This window comes from Eptatretus burgeri, chromosome 11 (assembly GCF_056783735.1).
Source record: "Eptatretus burgeri isolate ZD-2024b chromosome 11, Ebu_testis_v1, whole genome shotgun sequence".
Lineage (NCBI taxonomy): Eukaryota > Metazoa > Chordata > Myxini > Myxiniformes > Myxinidae > Eptatretus > Eptatretus burgeri.
The window spans coordinates 27,700,231-27,723,036 of record NC_140971.1 but is presented as its reverse complement, the minus strand read 5'-3'; the positions used below and the strand labels follow the sequence as shown (position 1 = coordinate 27,723,036).

Sequence of the window (22,806 nt, the reverse complement as noted above, 5' to 3'; positions counted from 1 at the left end):
TTCGTCATGCATTCGTAGTTGAAATTTACTTACAATCATTCTTTTGCGGCCTCCTGCCACGCTGTCTCGAACGATTTCATTTCTTGTCATCTTTGACAAAATAAAAAAAGGAAGCCGCCGGGGACGATCAACTGGTGTTTTTTATTTATTTATTATTTGGTCGAGTTCACGGACTGATGTTTGTGTGTTTGTTGGTTTGTTTGTCACGCTACTACAGTTCTGGACAAATTACATCCAGACTTGCTTCAGAGGATCAGCATAACCTCAGTTAATATTTAGGGGTTAGACAGCTTAACAAATGGATGTGGACTTTCTGGACAAAAGCACTAAATTTTCCTCTCATGCTCCCCATATCTTTAGCTTTCCATTTTTGGAAGGAACCACTTCCACCCAATACATTAAGGTGGCCATCTTTGATTGTGCGGCCATCTTGGATTTCCAAGATGGCCGCCATCTAAAAACATATCAATCAATATCTCAGCTTCTCAACCACTTGGGATCATAATCTTGGTTTCTAAACATACATTTTCAGGTTCAACAAGGTCAAGTGTATTCCGCGTTGCATGGTCTCCACCATTTACAGCACACTATTCCTGTCCCCAATTTTTCCAGCGCTGTGAGGTGTTTTGAATTTCAAGCAGTAGTTATGTTGTTGCTTCATGCACGTAGCCTGTGCTATTTATTTTTCTTTATACAGCCGTCACTTGCCTATACACCGCCCAAATAAAGACATGCGTCAGAAGAACAGTGTTGCATCGTTGGAACAAGATCGCTCATTGTTCGGGTACTCTGCCAGTCGATTTCAAAGATAAACCATCTAGTAATTGAACCTGGAACAGGTATCAGTAGAAAGTGTGTACTCCTTATAGGGGAGAGGGGTGTGTGTGTGTGTGTGTGTGTGTGTGTGTGTGTGTGTGTGTGTGTGTGTGTGTGTGTGTGTGTGTGTGTGTGTGTGTGTGTGTGTGTGTGTGTGTGTGTGTGTGTGTGTGTGTGTGTGTGTGTGTGTGTGTGTGTGTGTGTGTGTGTGCTAATAACAAGATGTTGATCAGTGTACTGTATTAATAGAATACCGGTAATTGGTATGATTGCTGAGCTGCAATTTGGACAGGCTTCATAAGATATGGAGGACCGAATATATATTCGATGTATAAAAGTAGAGAACATATGAAACGATAATTCGTCCCAATATCTTGTTTCAGTACTGCCACCAAAAATCCCGCCATATTAGAGAAATCAATACTTGTGCAATGCGAGGTGGCCATGACGTTATGTGCGTGACAGTTGCTCTAGATTTCACACGTTGATCTTCCTTATTGTTGACGTCCCACGACGTCTATCGTGCGTCGTGGTGTCGCTTTATTTTATGTTGACACTGGAATGTAATTGTTAATTTTTGAAAACTCGTTTGAGGAATGCAAACGTAATCGCCCTCCCAAAGGCGGTGCTGTGCTTTTACCGGTGATCCATTGACTGGCACGTTGGGGAATTATTATTATTATTATTATTATTTTGCATTCCATCAACATGCTCAGCAGTTAAAGCCGAGGCTGCAGTTAATCAGCAATAATATCGGTAAAACCGACGTGGCACATCGAGGCTGATCAGCGGAGAGAAAGTTTAACAAGTCCGATCACACATCTTCGTTGAGGTACGTGCGATCTATGATCTATGATCTATGATCTATGATATGATATGATATGATATGATATATACATGATATACGTTCCATGATAGTTGGATTTACGGAGCGTGTAAGGGGTAAACGCCACTGATGGAGTTTGAAATGCCCCTGTAGGCCTCGGTTGCACCAGGTTTGGTTTGTTTTTGCAAAAGGTGTGCGTCACGTGACTGGGTCGCACGTGAAAAGCTTGTTACTGTGGTTGGTACTTTGGAAATGGTGTTGATGAAAGGGGATTGTTTCATCCTCCCTCGGAGCCTGGTGTTAGCTCAGTGGTTAGGGTGGTGGCTTGGGATCCCCGGGTCCTGAGTGGGTGCCTGGTGTTGGCTCAGTGGTTAGGGTGGTGGCTTGGGATCCTGGGGTCCTGAGTGGGTGCCTGGTGTTGGCTCAGTGGTTAGGGTGGTGGCTTGGGATACCAGGGTCCTGAGTGGGTGCCTGGTGTTAGCTCAGTGGTTAGGGTGGTGGCTTGGGATACCAGGGTCCTCAGTGGGTGCCTGGTGTTAGCTCGGTGGTTAGGGTGGCGGCTTGGGATCCTTGGGTCCTGAGTGGGTGCCTGGTGTTAGCTCAGTGGTTAGGGTGGCGGTTTGGGATCCTAGGGTCCTGAGTGAGTGCCTGGTGTTGGCTCAGTGGTTTAGGTGGTTGCTTGGGATCCTAGGGTCGTGAGCGGGTGCCTGGTGTTGGCTTAGTGGTTAGGGTGGTGGACTGGTGGCTTGGGATCCTCGGGTCCTGAGTGGATGCCTGGTGTTGGCTCAGTGGTTAGGGTGGCGGTTTGGGATCCTGGGGTCCTGAGTGGGTGCCTGGTGTTAGCTCAGTGGTTAGGGTGGCGGTTTGGGATCCTGGGGTCCTGAGTGGGTGCCTGGTGTTGACTCAGTGGCTAGGGTGGTGGCTTGGGATCCTAGCGTCCTGAGTTCAAGCCCCATCGGCCAATGAATTAATACACCAGGTGGAGTTGATTCAGCCTGTCATCCTTCCAAGGTCGGCAAAATAAGTACCAGTTCCAGTGTGTATACTGGCACTGCATCGGCGACAGTATCGCTTCAACAAATGATAGCTACCCCGGCAGCTAAACTACCAATACGACCACCACCACCATCCTCCCTCGGAGTTCCAGATCATGTATGTAGTATAAGGAAGAGGTGTGCTTCACCTGTATAAGAACCATACTTTTATATGATGTGATGGGACATGTAGCGATGGATGTTGTGAAAATGGCCATTTTGGGTTGTCCTTCACCTCGCTAAGGATGTAAATTTAACGGGTTTTGTTTCCTGGTGGTAAGTTTATTTATTTACATTTTGTTTAATATTGGATAGCCTCGCATGTAAGACCCGTTGCTTCGCCGACAGGAATACCGATCTTTGCTGTGATGGCTCCTCCATGGTGCAAGAACAAATGATATCCCCCGTGGGAGGGGACTGACGGTTATTTCACCAACAGGCGGGGTGGAAATGAGGGATGGGGCCATGGCCCCATGAAGTTTGGTCTACATGTGGCCGTCAGTTTGTGAGAAGATTTAAAAATACAATACCTGAATTTGAGGCGAAACTCCCCCTTTTAAGGCTCTTTAATAAGGGACAGATCCGGATTGAGAGCACAACCCAACGAGACCTTGCTGTTCTCATGTATCGTACCAAATTTGGTCCACATCAGTGATGTGGAGAAGATGTTTTAGCGAAAAAAAATGAGGGATTCGGGGGAGGGGGCCTGTGGCCCCATTTCCAGGGGAGATACTGTCATGAGGAGCACAACGTAAGGTTAGGGCATGGTCTCGATGCCTCATGGCAAGTTTGGTCTGGATCTGTCTGCTGGTTTCTGAGAAGATTTTTGAAGCACATACCAATATTTGGGGCAAGACCTCCCCTTTAACCGTCTTTATAGGGGGTGGATCCAGATGGGGAGCACAACCCCATGAGACATTGCTGTCCTGATGCATCACACCAAATTTGGTCCATATTGGTCAGGTAGTTTGATTAGTAGTAATGTTTTAGTGATATGTTAACAGACTGACTGCCAGGCACCAGGACTCACTCCATGAGCTTATGTTTGAAGAAATAACCGAACAAGGATTCCTGGGAGATGCTGCCCTCCCGTGTGGGAATAACCTGCATCACACGTTCGCGTTTGAACTTTCGCCACATGTGCCTGTACCCCATAATGTAAACGTGGATGAAAAATTTTTTTTTTTTTAGAAATTTTTACAAATTGATAATAAAAATGAAAAGCTGAAATGTGTTGTCAATTAGTATTCAACTCCTTTGCTATGACACTCCAACTTGAACTCGGGTGCATTCAATTTCTTTTGTTGGGATGACCAAAGTGTGGCGGGCACAGTTGGGGATGACCAAAGTGTGGCGGGCACAGTTACTACATTGTTATAAATAGAAATAAAATTAATGTTTTAAAACCCATTTGTTTTTCATGACTTTTGCAACTTTTCCTTGTGCACCTCGCACGTGGCATTGTGTACGTTTACTGACACCTGCTGGAGAGGGGGTGGATAGAATTGTTAATTCTGCCAGTCTCTCTTTTTTTTTTTTGAGAACATTACCAATTTTAACCTTCCCTGTGGATTTGCCATTATAAGAAGGCACAAGACGACAAAAATGGAGAATTTCGGGACAAAAGACAGACTGACATGAAAACGGGCAGAAAAATAAATAAATAAATAGATTACACTCGCAAACTGACAAAACAAAAACCCACTTGATACAGAAATGAACCCGAGACCCTAAGATTTTAAGCCAGCCACCCTAACTGTTTGAGCCAACACCAGGCTCCAGCAATGAATGTTCAGGTGAAATAATAAAAATTGTTCCCCAAGTGTCACTTTCATTTGCATAGTTTTTTATTTATTTTTTTTCATTCCAATTTGCACAGGATCACCCCCAAAATGCATATTTTGACATCAATTTTGCAACATTTTCTGGGGGAGCATACTCTCGGAGCCCCCAAGGAAAATATTGTTTTTCCTTTTTTCAAAAGTTCTGCAGTTTCACCCATGCTTCAGACTGCGGTGAATATTTACGTTCCAACAGGACAATGACCCCAAGCACACAGCCAAAGCAACACTGGAATGGCTTCAGAACAAGAATGTGAAAATCCTTAAGTGGCCCAGGAAAGCCCAGACTTGAATCCCATTGAGAATCTGTGGAAAGACTTGAAGATCGCTGTTCACTGACACTCCCCATCCAACTTGACAAAGCTTGAGCAAATCTGCAAGGAAGAATGGGAGAAAATCCCCAAATCCAGATGTACAAAGCTGACCCAGACATACCCAAGACGACTCAAAGCTGTAATCACTGACAAAGGTGCTTCTACAAAGTATCGACTCAGGGGGGTTGAATACTTGTGGAAATACAATAAATTTGTAAACGTTTCTAAAAACACGTTTTTCACTTTGTCATTGTGGGGTAATTTGTGTCTCGCTGAGAATTTTTTTTCAGGATGTGACAACAAAATGTGAAAAAGTCAAGGGGTGTGTACTTTCTGAAGGCCCTGTATGTATGTATGTATGTACCGTTGTACATGACATTTGTTCCGTTTTATAACTGTCCATCTTCAGTGCCATTTTCAGAACTACATTCACGTCTTTTAATACATTGTGTAATTTATGATTATGTGTGTGCTTTCTTCTTGCCAATTGTGGCCTCACTGACACTGTGGTGCACTGTGTTCAGCAATGTCACAGCTTTGTTCTTCAATGGCACATAGTTCACCATTGTAACATCCCTTTAGATTCCAAATTTGGAGGGAATGGCATGGTTGTGTGCCGCTTACATAATTGTTGGAGTGGTGCTATTATTCCCTTTAATTTGGTACAAACTGGACATTATGTTCCAAAAGGTTAATCCACCACTTGTAATATATTGTTGCGGTATTCGCGCCCGCCGGCGTGCTGACGGCCACGTAACTCGAATCGCGGCACGTCGCCCACCGGACGGACAATCCAGTCGTGACCCTCTCGGACTAACGCCGGGAACCAGTCACGGGTGGACCTTTCGGTCTCACCGCGATCGAGCCAATCAGCCCCCGCGTGGGGTAGGGTTGCTCGCCAAATTCGACCTACCTAAGTACCCACGCGGAGGGTAGACCGGGCGATCGCACCTCGCCGCAGGTCGACTTCGGACACGGGCCACTTAAGCGACCCGTTCCGTACTATCAGAATAACCGAGCGGTGTTATCGTCGACCTCGACGGTTCGATTAATTATCGGGCGTATTCAGCCCACTACCAACCCTTTACGTGAAGCAAGATGGGGATTCAATGGAGGAAAAGACGAAGCGAAGCGGGAGAACAGTTCAACAATAAAGCACATTTATTCGCGGCACACGGGAAGCACACAAATACAATTCCACCAAATGCACACAAAAAAACACAATTCCATTTACACAAAAAGCAAATATAAAAGCGAAAACAATGCAGAGCTAATACCGACTACCGAGCACACGGCAACACTTATACAATTCTACCTCACAGACGGCGCCGACAACACATACCCAAAACCAAGGAAAAGAAATACCCTCAAGGATGAGGCGGGCCTGAGGCCGAGACCGGGTCGCGCCTACCCGTCTGGTGATGAGACGCGGAGCGGCGATGGCGCCTCACTCCGCGGGCCTCGCGGACAGTGTCAGGCAGGGGGTGGGAACGGGGCCCCCTTGGTCGCACTATCTCAGCGCGGGGGGGAACAGGAGGGGGTTGCTGATGCTCGGGGTATAGAGGATCTTTATTATCCCTGGTGTGCGTCTCCACCTCGGCCAGGTCGCGCTGCCGGCCTCCCTCGGGCGTGCAGCTCCCGGCACCGACGCGAGCACCCCCTCGTCTGCCTTCGCCGCTGCCGCCTCTCCGCCTCTGGACTCTCCGACTCTGGACTCTTCTTTGGGCTCTCCTCGTTCGACTCTCTTCAGCTTCTCCAGCTACTGCAGGCTTCGGGCTCCAGACTTCCACACTCTTTTGGACTCTCCCCGTTGGACTCTCCCCTTCTCGACTCTTCTTTGGGCTCTCCTCGTTCGACTCTCTTCAGCTTCTCCAGCTACTGCAGGCTTCGGGCTCCAGACTTCCACACTCTTTTGGACTCTCCCCGTTGGACTCTCCCCTTCTCGACTCTTCTTTGGGCTCTCCTCGTTCGACTCTCTTCAGCTTCTCCAGCTACTGCAGGCTTCGGGCTCCAGACTTCCACACTCTCTGACTGACGAACACCGTCCTTTTATCCCCCCGCAGCTTCGCCTTTGACCCCCTCCCTTTGACCTTTCACCTCGCTCCCCATTGGCCCGAGAAAAAGTGGGCGTGAAGGCTTTTTGATCCACAAATTTGCATATATCGATCGTTCTGGAGGCGGGGCCAAATCGCCCCTCGCTCACCGATTGGACGGCAAAAAGTGGGCGTGTGTCGTTTTTGATCCGTTTTTGAAGCACAAAATCCGTGATTTTGTACACGCTGTTCAACGTGCGCCCTGCACGAGTCCAACACCGGTACCCACAGCGGGGCAAGAACGGTGGCGATGCTACGGTTGCGAGGTGTGACGGGAAGGTCGTGGCGGTTGTGGTGAAGCGGCGTTGTGGTTGGTGGTTGATGTTGTGGTTGTGGTGGTAATCATGGCGGTTGGTCCAAAATAAAGATAGTAAAAGAAAAACGGCTATCCTGAAGAGTCGCAGCACGTATAAATGACATGTATTCCCACTAGACAACGGGTTTGGGCCTAACTACACATGCACTTACCGAGATACCTCACCTAAGGGACCTGAATGGTGGTTTGCGAATTTGGTAACCACAACACTACCCCCTTCCTTTTACAGACTCGTCCCGAGTCGTCAAATTTTCGTGTGCCATCATGTGTAGTTTTCCCCTAGTACATTTTACCTACGGATCCCTGAGTGCGACATTCATGGTATTCGTGTCCCCAAAATAAATAACCTGAGGGCTGCGTAACTACCTAAACAAACTCACTCACACGGACGACTTAAATAAAATTGCCGGCGCTAAGACATACATGCCGGGGGCGCACTCATATTTACAGTACATCTTACCTTAACTTACAAATTTTACACTAAACCATGGCCCAGGATCAATGAACTCTGCAAAAGAAAGCAGTTAGCAGGGAGCCAGGCTGCCCACATGCAGTCTCTGACTCAAACAATGCAGGTGACAGGGAACGTGGCTGGCTGCTCACACGCAGTCCAAGGCCTTCCCTTTTGAACTGAACGCAGTGAACCACAACGGTGCATGGGCTGCACAACGCAGTCTCCGTGCCAGCTCAAGTGGCACACGCAATGAGCACAACGAATGGATGCATGAACGGTTTGAACTGAATGCAGTGAACCACAACGGTGCATGGGCTGCACAACGCAGTCTCCGTGCCAGCTCAAGTGGCACACGCAATGAGCACAACGAATGAATGGATGAATGGATGGACGCAAACACGGTGCACGGGCTGCCACTGCAGGCCCGTGTTGTAGCTGCCAACAGGGCAGTTCTCGCAGCTTGCAAACTGTTGCTTTCTGATCCTGGCGCACATGGAAACGTAACAGGGGGGCAAAGCAAAAATTGAACGGGGCTGGTGAACGTGGGCAGTGGGCATGGCATGGCAAAGGTGAGCAGGCAAACACAGCCCGCAGAAGAAGGCCGCTGCAGGCAAACATAGCGGGCAGATGAACTGGCCGGCACAGGCCTTGAAGCAAACACGGCCAGCCGATGGCACAGGCCTTGCAGCAAAACAACAGCTGCCGATGAAGTTGGCCGGCCTCCGCCTTGAAGCAAAACACGGCCAGCCGATGAAGTTGGCCAGCTCTTGCCGTTCAGTGGAGGTTGGTGGAGGGAGTGCGGTGGTGCTGGCCACTTGGAGGGCGGGCTCGGACCTACCTACCTGTCTCCCTCCCAACCTATCGCCTTTGCCTGTCACTGTACATACCCACTCCCTTAATTTGTCAAACCCCAATTTAGCCCCAACTTATTTTTTATTGTTTTTATTTTTACTTCCCCACTATAAATCGTCCCTAACCCCCTTTATCGTCCTTGTTCGGCTAACCTATTCTGTCACCTAGCCTACTCCCCAACCCCTACGTTCCCTTCCCAGAGGGGAACAAGGGAGAGCTAACGTCTGTGTCGAGGCCCAACGAAGCCTCAGAATGGCCTCCCCAGAGTTCGGCGATCTTAACACCAAGTGGGTCCAGCGGCCCACAACGACAGCGAGGGATGGATGGTGCGGAGGTACATCTCCTAATCTACCTAACCATTTAACTGTTAAACTACCCCGGGGCTTTCAACAAGCGCCTCTCGCTAAACTATTGGTTCTAACAACCCAGATTCCCGTCGCCTGTGTTGGTGTCCTTACAATTTCGGGCCTCGCCCCCAATTTTCTCTCCGTGCCCTCACACGGTCTCCTGGCTGGGACACGTGGCTCCCTTTGGCAGGCACGACCCTCTGCCGAATCTCCCGCTATGGCACCCCCGGGCACTACACTGCCTCCGAGCCTACCAGCTCCCTAACACCGGGGAGTGCCCCCCATGGCACCTCCCCTGAAACGCACACGTGGCAGGCCGGCCTCCCGGCCCTTTCCGAGGGTCACCCGTGCCCACAACACTGCCCACGCGGCTAATGGCGCCCGGGCCCCCGCACCAAGCAGGCGCACCCGTGCCCACTACTCCATCCCGGCCCCATGGGCCCATGGCCTACCGCGGCCGACTAGCCTGGTGCCCGGGGTACCCACTCAGCGATACTCACCTTTCGCAGCCACGCTCCCAAGCCCGTCAACAGGGCTCCTGCACCCCTCAAAATGGGTCTCGAGCCTACTTTCCCACCAACAGCAAAACGACCTCCATTTTTCAATTTGACTAACCCAGCTAACTCACTTTACTCTGACCCCGGGGTCCCTTGGGTGGGAGTCACTCCTCCCCCCAATCACTCATCGCACCATGCATTCCCCATTCGCTCCATTCACACAGACCCGCTGGCCTCACTCACTCACCAAGCACATGCTTCCAATTCACTCACCAACAACTCTTCAACACACACACCGCTGAACTCTGCCATCCTTCTAACTGCATCCCCTAACTAACTCGTGCTCCCACGTCGTCCCTTAAACTACAGCACGTTCCTTTTAACACTACGTAGCTAAACTACGTCCCCTCTACACACTCACAAGTCTGTCACGGTCTCCAAATCAATCATTTTATTTCCCAACCTAAATCTGGCTACAATCCCTCTAACTAATCCATTCCACGGACTCCATGAGGACTTACCCCTGCCCCATGAAGTCGGTCTAGCTAAGCTAAACCTTCCCCCTAACTAGTTTTCATCCTGTGCCCAGGTAAGGGGGTCTTTCACCCCTTGCCCAGGAATCCTTTGCACCCGAAAGTGAGGCTTGCCCCCTTTTTTTTTTTTCATGCGCAGCACCTGCGCGGCAACTCAGAGCTCGCGCACTTTGCACCTGCCCGTGACGTCATGCAGCTGCACGTGTTCCTCGTCCCTCCTTGGACGGGACCATCCGGCAGAGATACCCCTCCTGCCGGATTCCAACCACACGTGCAGCCATGACGTCACCGTGCGCATTAAAAAAAACAAGCACCACGTCTCGAGGGGTTCCCCACGCGAACACATGTGCTTTGCCCGTTGGAGCTTAACACACACACGATCGCGTGGAGAACCCGTCCGGTCCAAATCCGTCATCCTGCCTAAACTTTGTCCGTCCGCGGGATCGGCAAATCCACCGCGTGCGTTTCCGGACCGGGACTTCACTCTCGCAAGCGAGCACGTGGTGGTCTCGTGCGTTGCACAGCACGAACCTCGTGCTCACTGCTGGGTGAACCCGGCACGGTCCCCGAAACAACTACAGCCGCTACTCGGCTTTCTTTCCTCACATGTCGCCGTCTCCGTCTCCATTCCACACACGCACACCTGCGTGTTACGACGCACACAGTCCACTCCATCACATTCACACCGGGAGACGCGGCTGCGTGCTCCCGCATGCCAACCGACATCTCCCTCTCATACCGCTCTCTCACACACACGGTCTCCCTTACATAACCCATACCACTCACACGTAGTGCTCCATTCACTCGTGCCTCACTCACACACGCGGGGGCACTCACCCGCGGTGCCTCATCCATACACACGGCGACACTCACACACGCGGTCTCTTCCACACACGGTGCCTCACCCACACACGCGGGGGCACTAACCCGCGGTGCCTCACTCACACTCCGTGCCTCATCCACACACGGCGTGCTGGGAAGCACGTACTCCGGCACCATCGCCACCACACCACTCACACGTGGTGCCTCACTCATACTGGCCGTTTCACTCACACACACGGCCTCACTCACACACGGTGCCCCATCCACACCCGGCGTGCTGGGAAGCACGCACTCTGGCACCATCGCCACCACACCACTCACACACGGGGTCGCTTCCACACACGGGGACGCACTCACACCTTGCACCACACACACAGGGACAACCACACTGGGGATTCGTGTCCCCACAAGGGTCTCCGGGGCCTCTATACCCCCCAAGCTCTCCGTGCACCCGTTCACAGCACTCCTCTCAACCTCGCAAAGCACGACCGAACTCACCTGGTCGCGACTCACCTCAAGGGGGCAGACTCCCTCCCCTCGTTCCTGGAGGAGGCCATCCAGGTGCTCGCACTGGGTCTCTACCCAGTCCGCCAGCTCACCCCCATTGTCCTCCACTACCTCTGTGTGTGTGTGTGCGTCACTTACCCCGTCTTCCTCGTGTAGTCTTTCCTCTATTTTTTCTATCTCCCGTGTCTCTGCCAACTCTTCACCCTTTACCTCCCTTGTCTCCACTATTATTTCCTTTGTCACGGCCTTCATGCCCGCCTGCAGGCATCGGCCCATGTTCTGCGTCTCACCCCGGAACTTTTTCATCTCTTCCTTCATGTTTGCTTCCATTCCGTTTATTTTTGTATCCATCTTTTCGTTTATTTGTTGTGTATTGCCTTTCATTTCGTTTTTCATTTCATTTGTCATTGCCGCATTCATTTGTGCCAGCATGGTGAATAGCTGGGCCATGTCGGATGCACTCAAGTGAGCCGTTTCGGCAGGGGTTGGGGAAGGGTCTTGGTGGAGAGGGGGGGGGGAGGTGTCATACACCGCGGCCGCTGCCGCACCCACCTCGGGCCCTGGGTTCAGTTGGGCGAGTCCGTGTTCCTGCACAATCAACATTTCCTGCTCGGGGATTCCATCCTGGACCATGGATCCTACACATTCTACATCCATTTCTAATACCCCCGGCTCCCGCTCGCCTTGAGACGCCATCTTGCTTCTCGTGAAGGGTTAATTTGCTCGCTCGTAATTTGGAGGGAATCGGGGGTCGCTTCTCTCACCCCTGGACCGATTCCCGTGAATTTAGCCGGAGACAGGAGAGCCTGTTGTCCCGCTCTCCAATACGAGTGCCGCGAGGAGGGCGATGAATTTGTATCGCACGACCTGACACCAGTGTTGCGGTATTCGCGCCCGCCGGCGTGCTGACGGCCACGTAACTCGAATCGCGGCACGTCGCCCACCGGACGGACAATCCAGTCGTGACCCTCTCGGACTAACGCCGGGAACCAGTCACGGGTGGACCTTCGGTCTCACCGCGATCGAGCCAATCAGCCCCCGCGTGGGGTGGGTTGCTCGCCAACCCGACCTACCTAAGTACCCACGCGGAGGATAGACCGGGCGATCGCACCTCGCCGCAGGTCGACTTCGGACACGGACAACTTAAGCGACCCGTTCCGTAGTATCAGAATAACGGAGCGGTGTTATCGTCGACCTCGACGGTTCGATTAATTATCGGGCGTATTCAGGCCACTACCAACCCTTAACGTGAAGCAAGATGAGGATTCAATGGAGGGAAAAAAGACGGAAGCGGGAGAACAGTTCAACAATAAAGCACATTTATTCGCGGCACACGGGAAGCACACAAATACAATTCCACCAAATGCACACAAAAAAACACAATTCCATTTACACAAAAAGCAAATATAAAAGCGAAAACAATGCAGAGCTAATACCGACTACCGAGCACACGGCAACACTTATACAATTCTACCTCACAGACGGCGCCGACAACACATACCCAAAACCAAGGAAAAGAAATACCCTCAAGGATGAGGCAGGCCTGAGGCCGAGACCGGGTCGCGCCTACCCGTCTGGTGATGAGATGCGGAGCGGCGATGGCGCCTCACTCCGCGGGCCTCGCGGACAGTGTCAGGCAGGGGGTGGGAACGGGGCCCCCTTGGTCGCACTATCTCAGCGCGGGGGGGAACAGGAGGGGGTTGCTGATGCTCGGGGTATAGAGGATCTTTATTATCCCTGGTGTGCGTCTCCACCTCGGCCAGGTCGCGCTGCCGGCCTCCCTCGGGCGTGCAGCTCCCGGCACCGACGCGAGCACCCCCTCGTCTGCCTTCGCCGCTGCCGCCTCTCCGCCTCTGGACTCTCCGACTCTGGACTCTTCTTTGGGCTCTCCTCGTTCGACTCTCTTCAGCTTCTCCAGCTACTGCAGGCTTCGGGCTCCAGACTTCCACACTCTTTTGGACTCTCCCCGTTGGACTCTCCCCTTCTCGACTCTTCTTTGGGCTCTCCTCGTTCGACTCTCTTCAGCTTCTCCAGCTACTGCAGGCTTCGGGCCCAGACTTCCACACTCTCTGACTGACGAACACCGTCCTTTTTATCCCCCCGCAGCCGCTTTGACCCCCCTCCCTTTGACCTTTCACCTCGCTCCCCATTGGCCCGAGAAAAAGTGGGCGTGAAGGCTTTTTGATCCACAAATTTGCATATATCGATCGTTCTGGAGGCGGGGCCAATTCGCCCCTCGCTCACCGATTGGACGGCAAAAAGTGGGCGTGTGTCGTTTTGGATCCGTTTTTGAAGCAGAAAATCCGTGATTTTGGACACGCTGTTCAACGTGCGCCCTGCACGAGTCCAACACCGGTACCCACAGCGGGGCAAGAACGGTGGCGATGCTACGGTTGCGAGGTGTGACGGGAAGGTCGTGGCGGTTGTGGTGAAGCGGCGTTGTGGTTGGTGGTTGATGTTGTGGTTGTGATGGTGGCGATTGGTCCAAAATAAAGATAGTAAAAGAAAAACGGCTATCCTAAAGAGTCGCAGCACGTATAAATGACATGTATTCCCACTAGACAACGGGTTTGGGCCTAACTACACATGCACTTACCGAGATACCTCACCTAAGGGACCTGAATGGTGGTTTGCGAATTTGGTAACCACAACAATATATATATATATATATATATATATATATATATATATATATATATATATATATATATATATATATATATATATATATATATATATATATATATATATATATATATATATAAATAAATAGCCTGGTGTTAGCGCAGTGGTTAGGGCAGTGGCTTGGGATCCAAAAGGTCCTGAGTTCAAGCCCCGTTGGGCCACTGAATTAATACACCAGGGGGTTGACTCAGCCTGTCATCCTTCCGAGGTCGGCGAAATGAGTACCAGTATACTGGGCCGGTGTATACCCTGGTTAAAATAGGTGTACCAGATCCCTGTGTCATCAGAGGCGACCAGGGTTGCGTCAGGAAGGGCATCTGGCGTAAAAAAAAAACGTGCCAAATCACAATGCGGATCATACGGATGATCCACTGTGGCGACCCCTAACGGGAGCAGCCGAAAGAAGAAGAAGAAGATATATATATATATACACACACAGTTTCTTGCATCCTTTCCAGATACCCAAATAATGTTGTACAAGTTCCTCCTGACAGAAATCCAAGAATGTATGGAGTGGAGTGGGGGAGGGAGGGGTCTACATGCTACTGGCACTTTGTCTGCTTGTCTGGTGACGTGCATGTCCTGCATTTGCAGTGTCATTGCAAAGCTACAAGTGACATTTGCACTTGGCACCATAACATTCTTTGCCCTCTCCTCCCTCATGTGTCCTCATCATGCATCCTCAGTCTCCTCATGTATCCTCAGTAGCCGTTAGATATCCATAAACTGATTCTCAGACAAAGTTGCTCCATATATTCAATTTGGGATATGACCATGAAATAGTTCTCTTGATTAATATTGGGTGAAAAATGTGTTTGACTCCTGTATTCCAGCAGGGTTCCATTTTTTTTGGCCATTTGTAGGTCCCAATTTACCTCAATACATGGGCTGACAGAAAAAAATTTTTAATACATTGTCGAGGCTCGTATGAGAGCTAACACACAGAACGTACAACAAGGGGAGCAGGAGTCAAGAGGGGTGGGAGAGGGAAGGAAAAAACAGTGGGGAACAGACATGAGATCTGTTGAAGGGAGAAGGATGGGTGGGGTACACAGGGTAAACAAGATGGACACAACAGGGACTTTCAGGATGGGGTAGAGGTATGCACACTCACCAATAGGCTGTCTATCCTGAGTTTGATTCCCGACCCAGGAATCTGCAGAGCACTTGAGGAGAGATTTCCCCTCCCCATGTGATGCCAAGTGCAAACGAATGGGTAAGTTCATGCTCTATCCTCTAAATGCTGTGCCAAGCGTGGAAGCAGCACGTGCCATTTTTAGTCCTTGGTATGACTCGCCCAGTGTGCGGAATCGAACGCAGATGCTCTAACCATGATGGCACCGAGTGTGCTGTAATTTTTATCTTTCACAGCAATTTTTGCATTTTATCCGAGCAATCTTCTCCAATTCCTCTCCTCCCCTCCTCCCCAGACCTAGTGATCAACCATTTACGCTAATATGTTGTTCTGTATGCATATTAAAAACTATCTATATGATGGCTTTCCTCACTTTGAAAGATCCTTTTCGTTGAAAACACTGCTCGGCTGACAAATGAGGTCGGTTACTTCGTAATGCATTGATTATGTGCTTGTTTAAAAAAACCATTTTTACTTCCTTGATGTTGCAAGTTGCTTTGTGCCAGGCCAACATGATAGGATTTTTATAATGAGAATCGGGTGATTATGAACGACAAATAATGTAAATTTATTGTTGGGCTTCTGCGTGACGTGTTTCTTGTATCCGCACACAAAATGAATTGCTTATGGATTTATTTTGAGACCTGTAAATTCTGTTGCTTTTTATTAAGTTGCTATTCCTGTGTGCAGTGAGAGACTTTGCGAAGATCTGAAGAAGGTTTTGGTCGGACCCATCAGCTTTTGAGCTCTTGTCAAAAATGGGTCGACGGAAGTCGAAGAGAAAGCTTCCTTCGAAGAAGAAAATGATCGGAACTTTGGAAACACAGTTTACATGTCCTTTTTGCAACCATGAGCGCTCTTGTGATGTGAAAATGTGAGTGCGTTCAAGTTTTTGTTTTCCTTTTGCTCTTCTCTTCGCCTTCTCTTTCCTGAGTCGCTTAGACTTCCTTCATATAGATCCTCTGTCCTTCCTCTTTTCTATCTATAAAGAAAGGGATACGTGTATCCTACTTTTGGCCCTCTAGCCCTATGCCTCGGCTTCTGTTATCCTTCACCCCTACACTCGCATGTACTTTTACACCTTTAATCGGATTTTTATACATATTGTTGGGGGTCGGGTGAGAAGACCACTAGGTGTGGGAAACTATCTCTGTTCCCACCAGGCTCCCCAGAATTGTAGGCCGTCGCACACGGATAATTCCGTGACACGGTGGGTCGCTTAACCAACCGTGGACGCCAATAACTCAACCGCATGACCGAGGGTCCTCCCATATATGGGTTAATTGGGTTACCTAATTAATCACGTGATTTAATTACCGGGGAACACGCCCTCGGTACGCCTTGTCCGAACCGGATTACTTTTCCGGATTGAATGCAGCCGAGCGACACTGCCAAGGACGTACCGGCTGAAAGGAACGGATCGTTGGGAATAAAGTCCTGGTGAAACTTGGATTCAGACCATGCTGGATCAATGGAACAAAAGACAAAAACGAGTAGGGAACATTCCTCATAATAATAATTTATTTACAAGCAGGCGAGGAAAGATATGTGGCACAGTGAAGATTTATTGTTGTATGTAATGCAGGGATAGAAAGAAGCATGTGTTGTGACAATAAACAGGCAACTTACAGAAGGGGACACAGAGCAGACTTCACGCAAAAATAATAACAATAATAATAACAATCTTCTGGAGTCTTACTTAAGCAGACAGACGCCAGCGCACGCATGCACGCACACAGAAAACCCAAGAAAGAGGGAGTTTTGCAATCAGGGAGGGGGGGGGGGAGTTGAGGCTGTGATCTCGGTACCTGTTTTGCCCGATAGCACGACGTGCTACCAATAAGTTTTGGGGGGGGGGGATGCTCTGGGGTCCGGTACCCGACAGTGGGCGCGTTGTCTCTGGCCCAAGCCGCACGTGTGGAGACTGTGTTCGTGAAGGAGGAGCTTGAGTGGAGAAGGGGTGGAGTTGGAGGCGGGTGGGGTCGACGTGGTTGGGCGGAGACGAGGCGGAGTCGAGGAGCATGAGGCGGCTCGTGGTGGTGTCAACGAGGTGAGAAATGGGTGGAGACGAGGAGCAGGAAACGCAGACTGACCTGGCAAGAGGGACTGCGCCGACCTTTATAGGGTCCGCAGCTTGGGGGAGGGGCCATGCCAAATCCAAACGTCATCACCCGAATCGGGCGCTCCGATTGGCCCCGACCCATCACGTGGCCCACCAGCTTGGGCCGGAAACCGCCTTACTTCGTTTCTGGCAAGGCCATCTCAAACAGCGGCAATATTGCGCTCCGAACCCACGAGATGACATGAATTGCCCACACCGAAATTGGCACGTGAATCCCGCAAAAACCCCCGGGCGACCGGTTGAGGCTGCCGACCAGCATCGATCAACACGCTCATTCCGCGGCCCGCACTGTACATTCCCTGGCTCGATCGCAGCCTTGCTGGCCACAGAGACGAGAAGACGTTCACCATCCGTGGAGAATCCACCACTACCAGGAAGGACCGAAGGTACATCGCCATGGATAAATCCATGCACGTTTCACGAGCGGGGCACGTGTCTGCTTTAGAGCACATCCCATACAGTGCGCGCGGTTCCGCCATTACGCACGTGGCCAGCGCTCGTGTTCATATGACTGTGAGCATGTGCGCGGGGCGAACACCAATATGTGTCGGGTATTGAGGTTAAAAAAAGAACAAGCCGCTTCGACCCGCACACTCGTATCTGCCCAACATGGCATAGAGTCGGCTTTATTGGCCTCCGTGCGTGTCTCGTGCAGCGTGGGCGTCGTGCTGGCAGTGTTTCCCGTGCCGTGAAAAACACAATTTGTGCAGCCTCTTAAGAGGCATTTACTTGCATGCCTTAATGCAATCGGCAATTCTCCCTTGACCATCAGAAGCTTGAGTCAATAGTCCAGCACCAACGAGCACAATACATGACTCATGTTCAGTTAAAATCATGGAATGCTACTATGTTCACAAGTGGGAAGATGTGTAAAAATAGCAGGAGAAGCAGAAGAACACATGCAGTTGAGACTTGATTACGAGATATCAAGAGGAATCTCCCGCAATGAGGCTGAGTCTTTGGGCCTCTCACTCAATCACCGCAGGTTGGTCGGTGGTCTTTGTCTTCTACCGTCCCCTCTCCAGCCTCGCCCCCCAGCTCTCTCTGCGATTTGTCCCCACCACATTTCCACAGGGCGCTCAAGGTCCACCAACAACCCCCTTCTGGTAAAACTACCAAAATCATGAATCACTGCTCACCTTCCCTCTTTCATTCCTCTTTTTTTCCCCACCTTTGGAATAAACTCCCTCACTCTATTCATTCCCATTCTTCCCTCCAGGCCTTCAGAACAGCTGTTCACCACCACCTCTTATCATCCCACATCCAAATCCTCGATCTTTTCTACCCCTCATAATCCACCCAAGCCCACCTCCTTCAAATTCCCTGCTTTCCTTCCTGAAAGTCCCTGGAATGTCCACCTTCTATTCCCCATGTTCCCTGTCCCATCCCTCTCCCTTCCACAGATCTCCTAATGTCTGTTCTCCACTGTTTTGTCCTTCCCACTCGTCTCATGCCCCCCTTGCTGTGCATTGTGTGTTAGCTCTCACAGGAGCCTCGACAAGGTATACAAAAAAAAATTAAAAAAATCGTTCCTCATTCCAAAGATGGAGTACCAACCTATCCAGGAGTAAATCCTCAGTTATGAAAATACTCAACTGATAGAGGGAAAGCCTGCACCCTCTTCCCCTCTCCAATGGATCAACTCCACTGGTCAGAAGTTTCAGAACACCCCCATTTTTCCAGTTTTTACTGAAATTTAAGCAGTTTAATGTTTCAATTTATTCTGAAATTAAAGCATAGCACAAATAAACAATTGCAGATAAAAAATAAATCGTGGAATCGTTTTGTTGAAGAAAATTTAATCTAAATTTTTGACTCGTCAAAGTAGCCACCTTTTTGAAAATATAACAGCTGAACATACTTGTGGCATTCTTTCTACAATGGAAATCAAATATTGTTTGGAAAGTTCTTCCCAACATTGTTGCAGAAGTTCCCACAAATGTGTTGCATTCCCACAAATGTGATCATCACGCCTCCTCATCCATGTTTGACAGTTGGTGTCACCCACTGAGGAACCATCCTTTCGCCTACTCTGGCATACAAAAACCCTGCGTGATGAAGCAAAGATTTCAAATTTTGATTCATCGGTCCCATAAGACCTTCTTCTACTTTTCAGTCGTCCACTGGTGTTGCTTCATGGCCAAGGCAAGCCTCTTTTTCTTATTTTGCCATCTCAGCAATGGCTTTCTCCCTGCCACTCGACCTGTCAAACCTGCAGCTCGAAGTCTTCTCTTCACATATGAAACTGAGACTTCCTTACTTCGACCAGTGTTAAGTTGTGCTTGAAGGTCCTGTCCTGTGAGCTGCCGATCACGCAAGCTGTTGACTCTCAGAAACTTGTCTTCTGATTGTGTTGTGGCTTTGGGTCTGCCAGACCTCTTCCTGTCAGTTTCCTTCAGTTTCCAAGTGCCTTTTGATGGTGCAGGAAACTACTCACTGACACCTTGCCTGCTTTGCAATTTCTCTGAAGGAAAGACCTACACTTTTAAGGGTATAATGGTCTGTCTTCCTTTGTTAATTGTCTTTTTCTTGCCATTATGATAGCAATATACTACTTCCTGCAGTGCAATATTGTTCAAATAATGCTTCAGAGGGTGTAGCAATAGTCTGTTCCAACACTGCTTTTATACAGACAGAGGGTTTATAACTAATCAACAAAAGTTGGGACACCTGTAGGAATTGTTTGCATCAACTTTCAAGACTTAAAATTTACTTCCATTGCTGCAGAACAGCTGCTAACCAATTACTTGTTCTCTGAGAAGGGCCTTTAACAACTGAAATTTACATTATTTTTCAGTTTTTGGCAACCTAAGCTTTTTTTTTAACCTCTGGCAGTTTACTGCTTAGCTTTACCAATTCAGATTATTCACTGGATTTGAACTGCTTAAATTTCAGTAAAAACTGAAAAATGGGGGTGTTCTAAAACTATTTACCAGCGGTGTATGAATAACAATAATTAGAACTGCACTCGGTAGAGCGCATACCTTTGCCAGGCTAAACAGTTTACGTTTCGTATCTCACCAGCAGGTAGATCTGCATCCAGACCTTAACGAATAGCTCATCGGGTTGTTCTCGTCACCTACCCATCTCATCCACCAAGTTGCATCCAAATCTGTCCATAACCGAGATATCCTGCTAAACTGTATATCATTTTTGGCCCTATTTCTCAATGGTAAAGAACGATTAAAAAAAAAATTATTGCATCTGGATCTTCATCAAAATCGAATCCATTCATCCTTTACACACCCAACATGCCCACCAAGTTGCATCCAAATCTGTCTATAACTGAGAACCTGCTCACAACCAGGCAGCCAAACAAATGGGTGTAAACATAACCAAGGTAACAATAGGTATATATATATATATATACATACATAAAGATAAGATATTAAAAATGACTGACCGCGGTGTCAGTGACGTTCTTGAAAGATGCAATCAGCAAGTATCACTGCTTAATGAGGTGCTGGAGTTTGATTCTTTCATGTGTTGAAGCAATTCAATCTCCTCAGCTGTTGTTCCCTGTGGATGGCCACATAGCTGAGGCAGAACATTTGATTCCACAAGTAACTGACCATAATGATCACCTCAAGAATGCCCAAATGAGTTACTAAAAGTTAAGCACAAAATCTCCAACATATTACAAACCTGTTTTTTTTTTTTTAATCAACTTGACCTTTGACTTGTATAAAAGATCACTGCAGTTGGAGCCACTTCTATACTTTGATGTACCTTCATGTGAAATGGCATTGGTTATACAAATATCCATGACTTACATGTTCCAATAACACTTGGTGAAAATGAATCCTGGCATCATAATTTTGGACCCAAAAAACAGGTGGCTCACCCCATGCTGGGTGGTAGTGTCTGGAATGTTTATTAGCCCTATCATTTTAAGGTTTTTCATGCCTCATGATGAAGGAATTTTTTGTTCTTTGCATTATCAGTGTGATGAGGCCAAAATGGGATAGATGTATTCTAACTTTTAACCACCATAATTTTACTGACTTGTCATCCGTTTCCCTCCCTTATCTTTCATGGCTCGACCCACATCCAGGGACCGAGAGAGGAATACAGGAGTAATATCTTGTTCTGTTTGCCTTGAGGAGTTTCAAACACCTATCACATGTATCCTTTGCATTTGTTACGACTACTACCACCTCATGTTTAATATCAATCTTTTATATCCAAATTCTCCAGAGAGGTTGGCCCCAATTCAAAATCCATTTTAATTTGTATATGAAGGGTTAGATGTAGGTTGGGGGGTATGTTTTTTAGGTCAAGCCAATTTACTGAGGTTTGCTTTTTTACCAGCAAGCTGGGCTGTTAAGCCTTATTCAGGGTAGTGAAATACAAGATTGTAGGATGGCCTTGAATTGGTCATGCTGTCAAGTCATACTGGTATTTCAGACAGGGTGATTCAATGTGTGCTGTCCCTCAGCTAGACATTGAACTGGGTGTCCCATCCGCTGGTGGATGTGAAAGATCGGTCCTTTGTGTAATCAAGTTATTGCTCATGCCCACAAATTCCTGCCCAAACTGAGTCAGACCATCTTGTTTGAAAGGCTCCCTTTCCAACCCTTTAAGAAAGTGTTAATTGTGGTTGTTAAAGGGTTTGATTTAAATTTGTCAAAATCAACTCACTTTTCTTTAACAATACTTCAGATTTATCAGAACCTGTTGATGTGTACAGCGATTGGATTGATGCCTGTGAAGCTGCAAATCAATAATCTAACTTAGTACATTGAAGTGCTGATGATGCTGAAATGACTCACTTGAAGGTTAACAGCTTGAATATTAGCACAATTATTTAAAAGTATACTTGGAGCCTATTTTAGTGCAACAGTTGAAAAATGCATGCTATGTTCACAATTGGGAAGATGTTTAAAACTAGTGAAATCCAACATTCTGTACACCACACTGGTTGAACCTCAAGCCAGTGAAATCATTTGTTTAATGCTCAAATATTTCATAGTAAACATTTCAAAGGAAAATTTTTCAAACATGGGTAGAGTAGTGGGTCTGGATAGTCTCCCACTGGTGAAGATAAGAATTGAGTAGGGATGGGAACAGCATATTGCCATTTTAGATTTCCAGAGGAAAACAATTGGAAGTCCAACTCCTAAATTCAAATGAAGTGTAAAAAAAAAAAGTGGATTTTGGTGATGCATAAGCTCATGTTCTAATAGCTCAACATTTCAAACGGTCTTGCCTTCCACACACACAGGTGAAATACACTATTGGTAATGAGTTACTTTGGGCACCTGAGGTGTGGAAGCTTTTCTCACAAAGCTGAATGTGAAGGGTTGGACAAAACATGGTGCTATGAAATGGTAGGCAGAGAGAACAGCTAGAATGATCAATGCAACTTTGCTAGGGAAGAAGTGTTGACAGGTGGTATTAAACTGCAAAATCCAGTGAAGGTCAACCCAACTTAATAAGGAATCAGGACATACTAGATACAACCTTGCTCAGTATCAATTGTAACCACAAGTTAGATGTGATAACATCTACAGGAGAACCCAAGTTATGGAAATTGATGTGCATGAGGCAACTAAAAACATTTTTCAAACATTGAAAGTGACGAGGAAGATCTTAACAATCTTGGTCAAGGA

The 22,806-nt window shown here is 48.3% G+C and overlaps 2 protein-coding genes across 3 annotated transcripts in view; one reads left to right on the top strand and one right to left on the bottom strand.

Annotated features, from left to right (window-relative positions):
* The first annotated feature begins 1,343 nt into the window (after positions 1 to 1,343).
* On the top strand, positions 1,344 to 22,185 carry ELOF1 (elongation factor 1). Its single transcript, XM_085845664.1, has 4 exons — positions 1,344 to 1,648; positions 15,763 to 15,946; positions 21,249 to 21,319; positions 21,857 to 22,185. The coding sequence occupies exons 2-4, from the start codon at positions 15,831 to 15,833 to the stop codon at positions 21,919 to 21,921; spliced, it is 252 nt and encodes an 83-aa protein (XP_085701790.1). The 5' UTR covers positions 1,344 to 1,648; positions 15,763 to 15,830; the 3' UTR covers positions 21,922 to 22,185.
* Positions 4,506 to 22,806, bottom strand: part of LOC147016734 (low-density lipoprotein receptor-like) — a 28,432-nt gene continuing 10,131 nt past the window's right edge. For both annotated transcript variants that reach the window (XM_085845661.1, XM_085845663.1), the window contains 2 exons: positions 20,598 to 20,713; positions 4,506 to 4,891 (listed from right to left, as the gene is read on the bottom strand). In XM_085845661.1, coding sequence (XP_085701787.1) covers positions 20,630 to 20,713 — 84 coding nt within the window. In that variant the 3' untranslated portion in view covers positions 4,506 to 4,891; positions 20,598 to 20,629. The remainder of the gene's footprint in view (positions 4,892 to 20,597; positions 20,714 to 22,806) is intronic.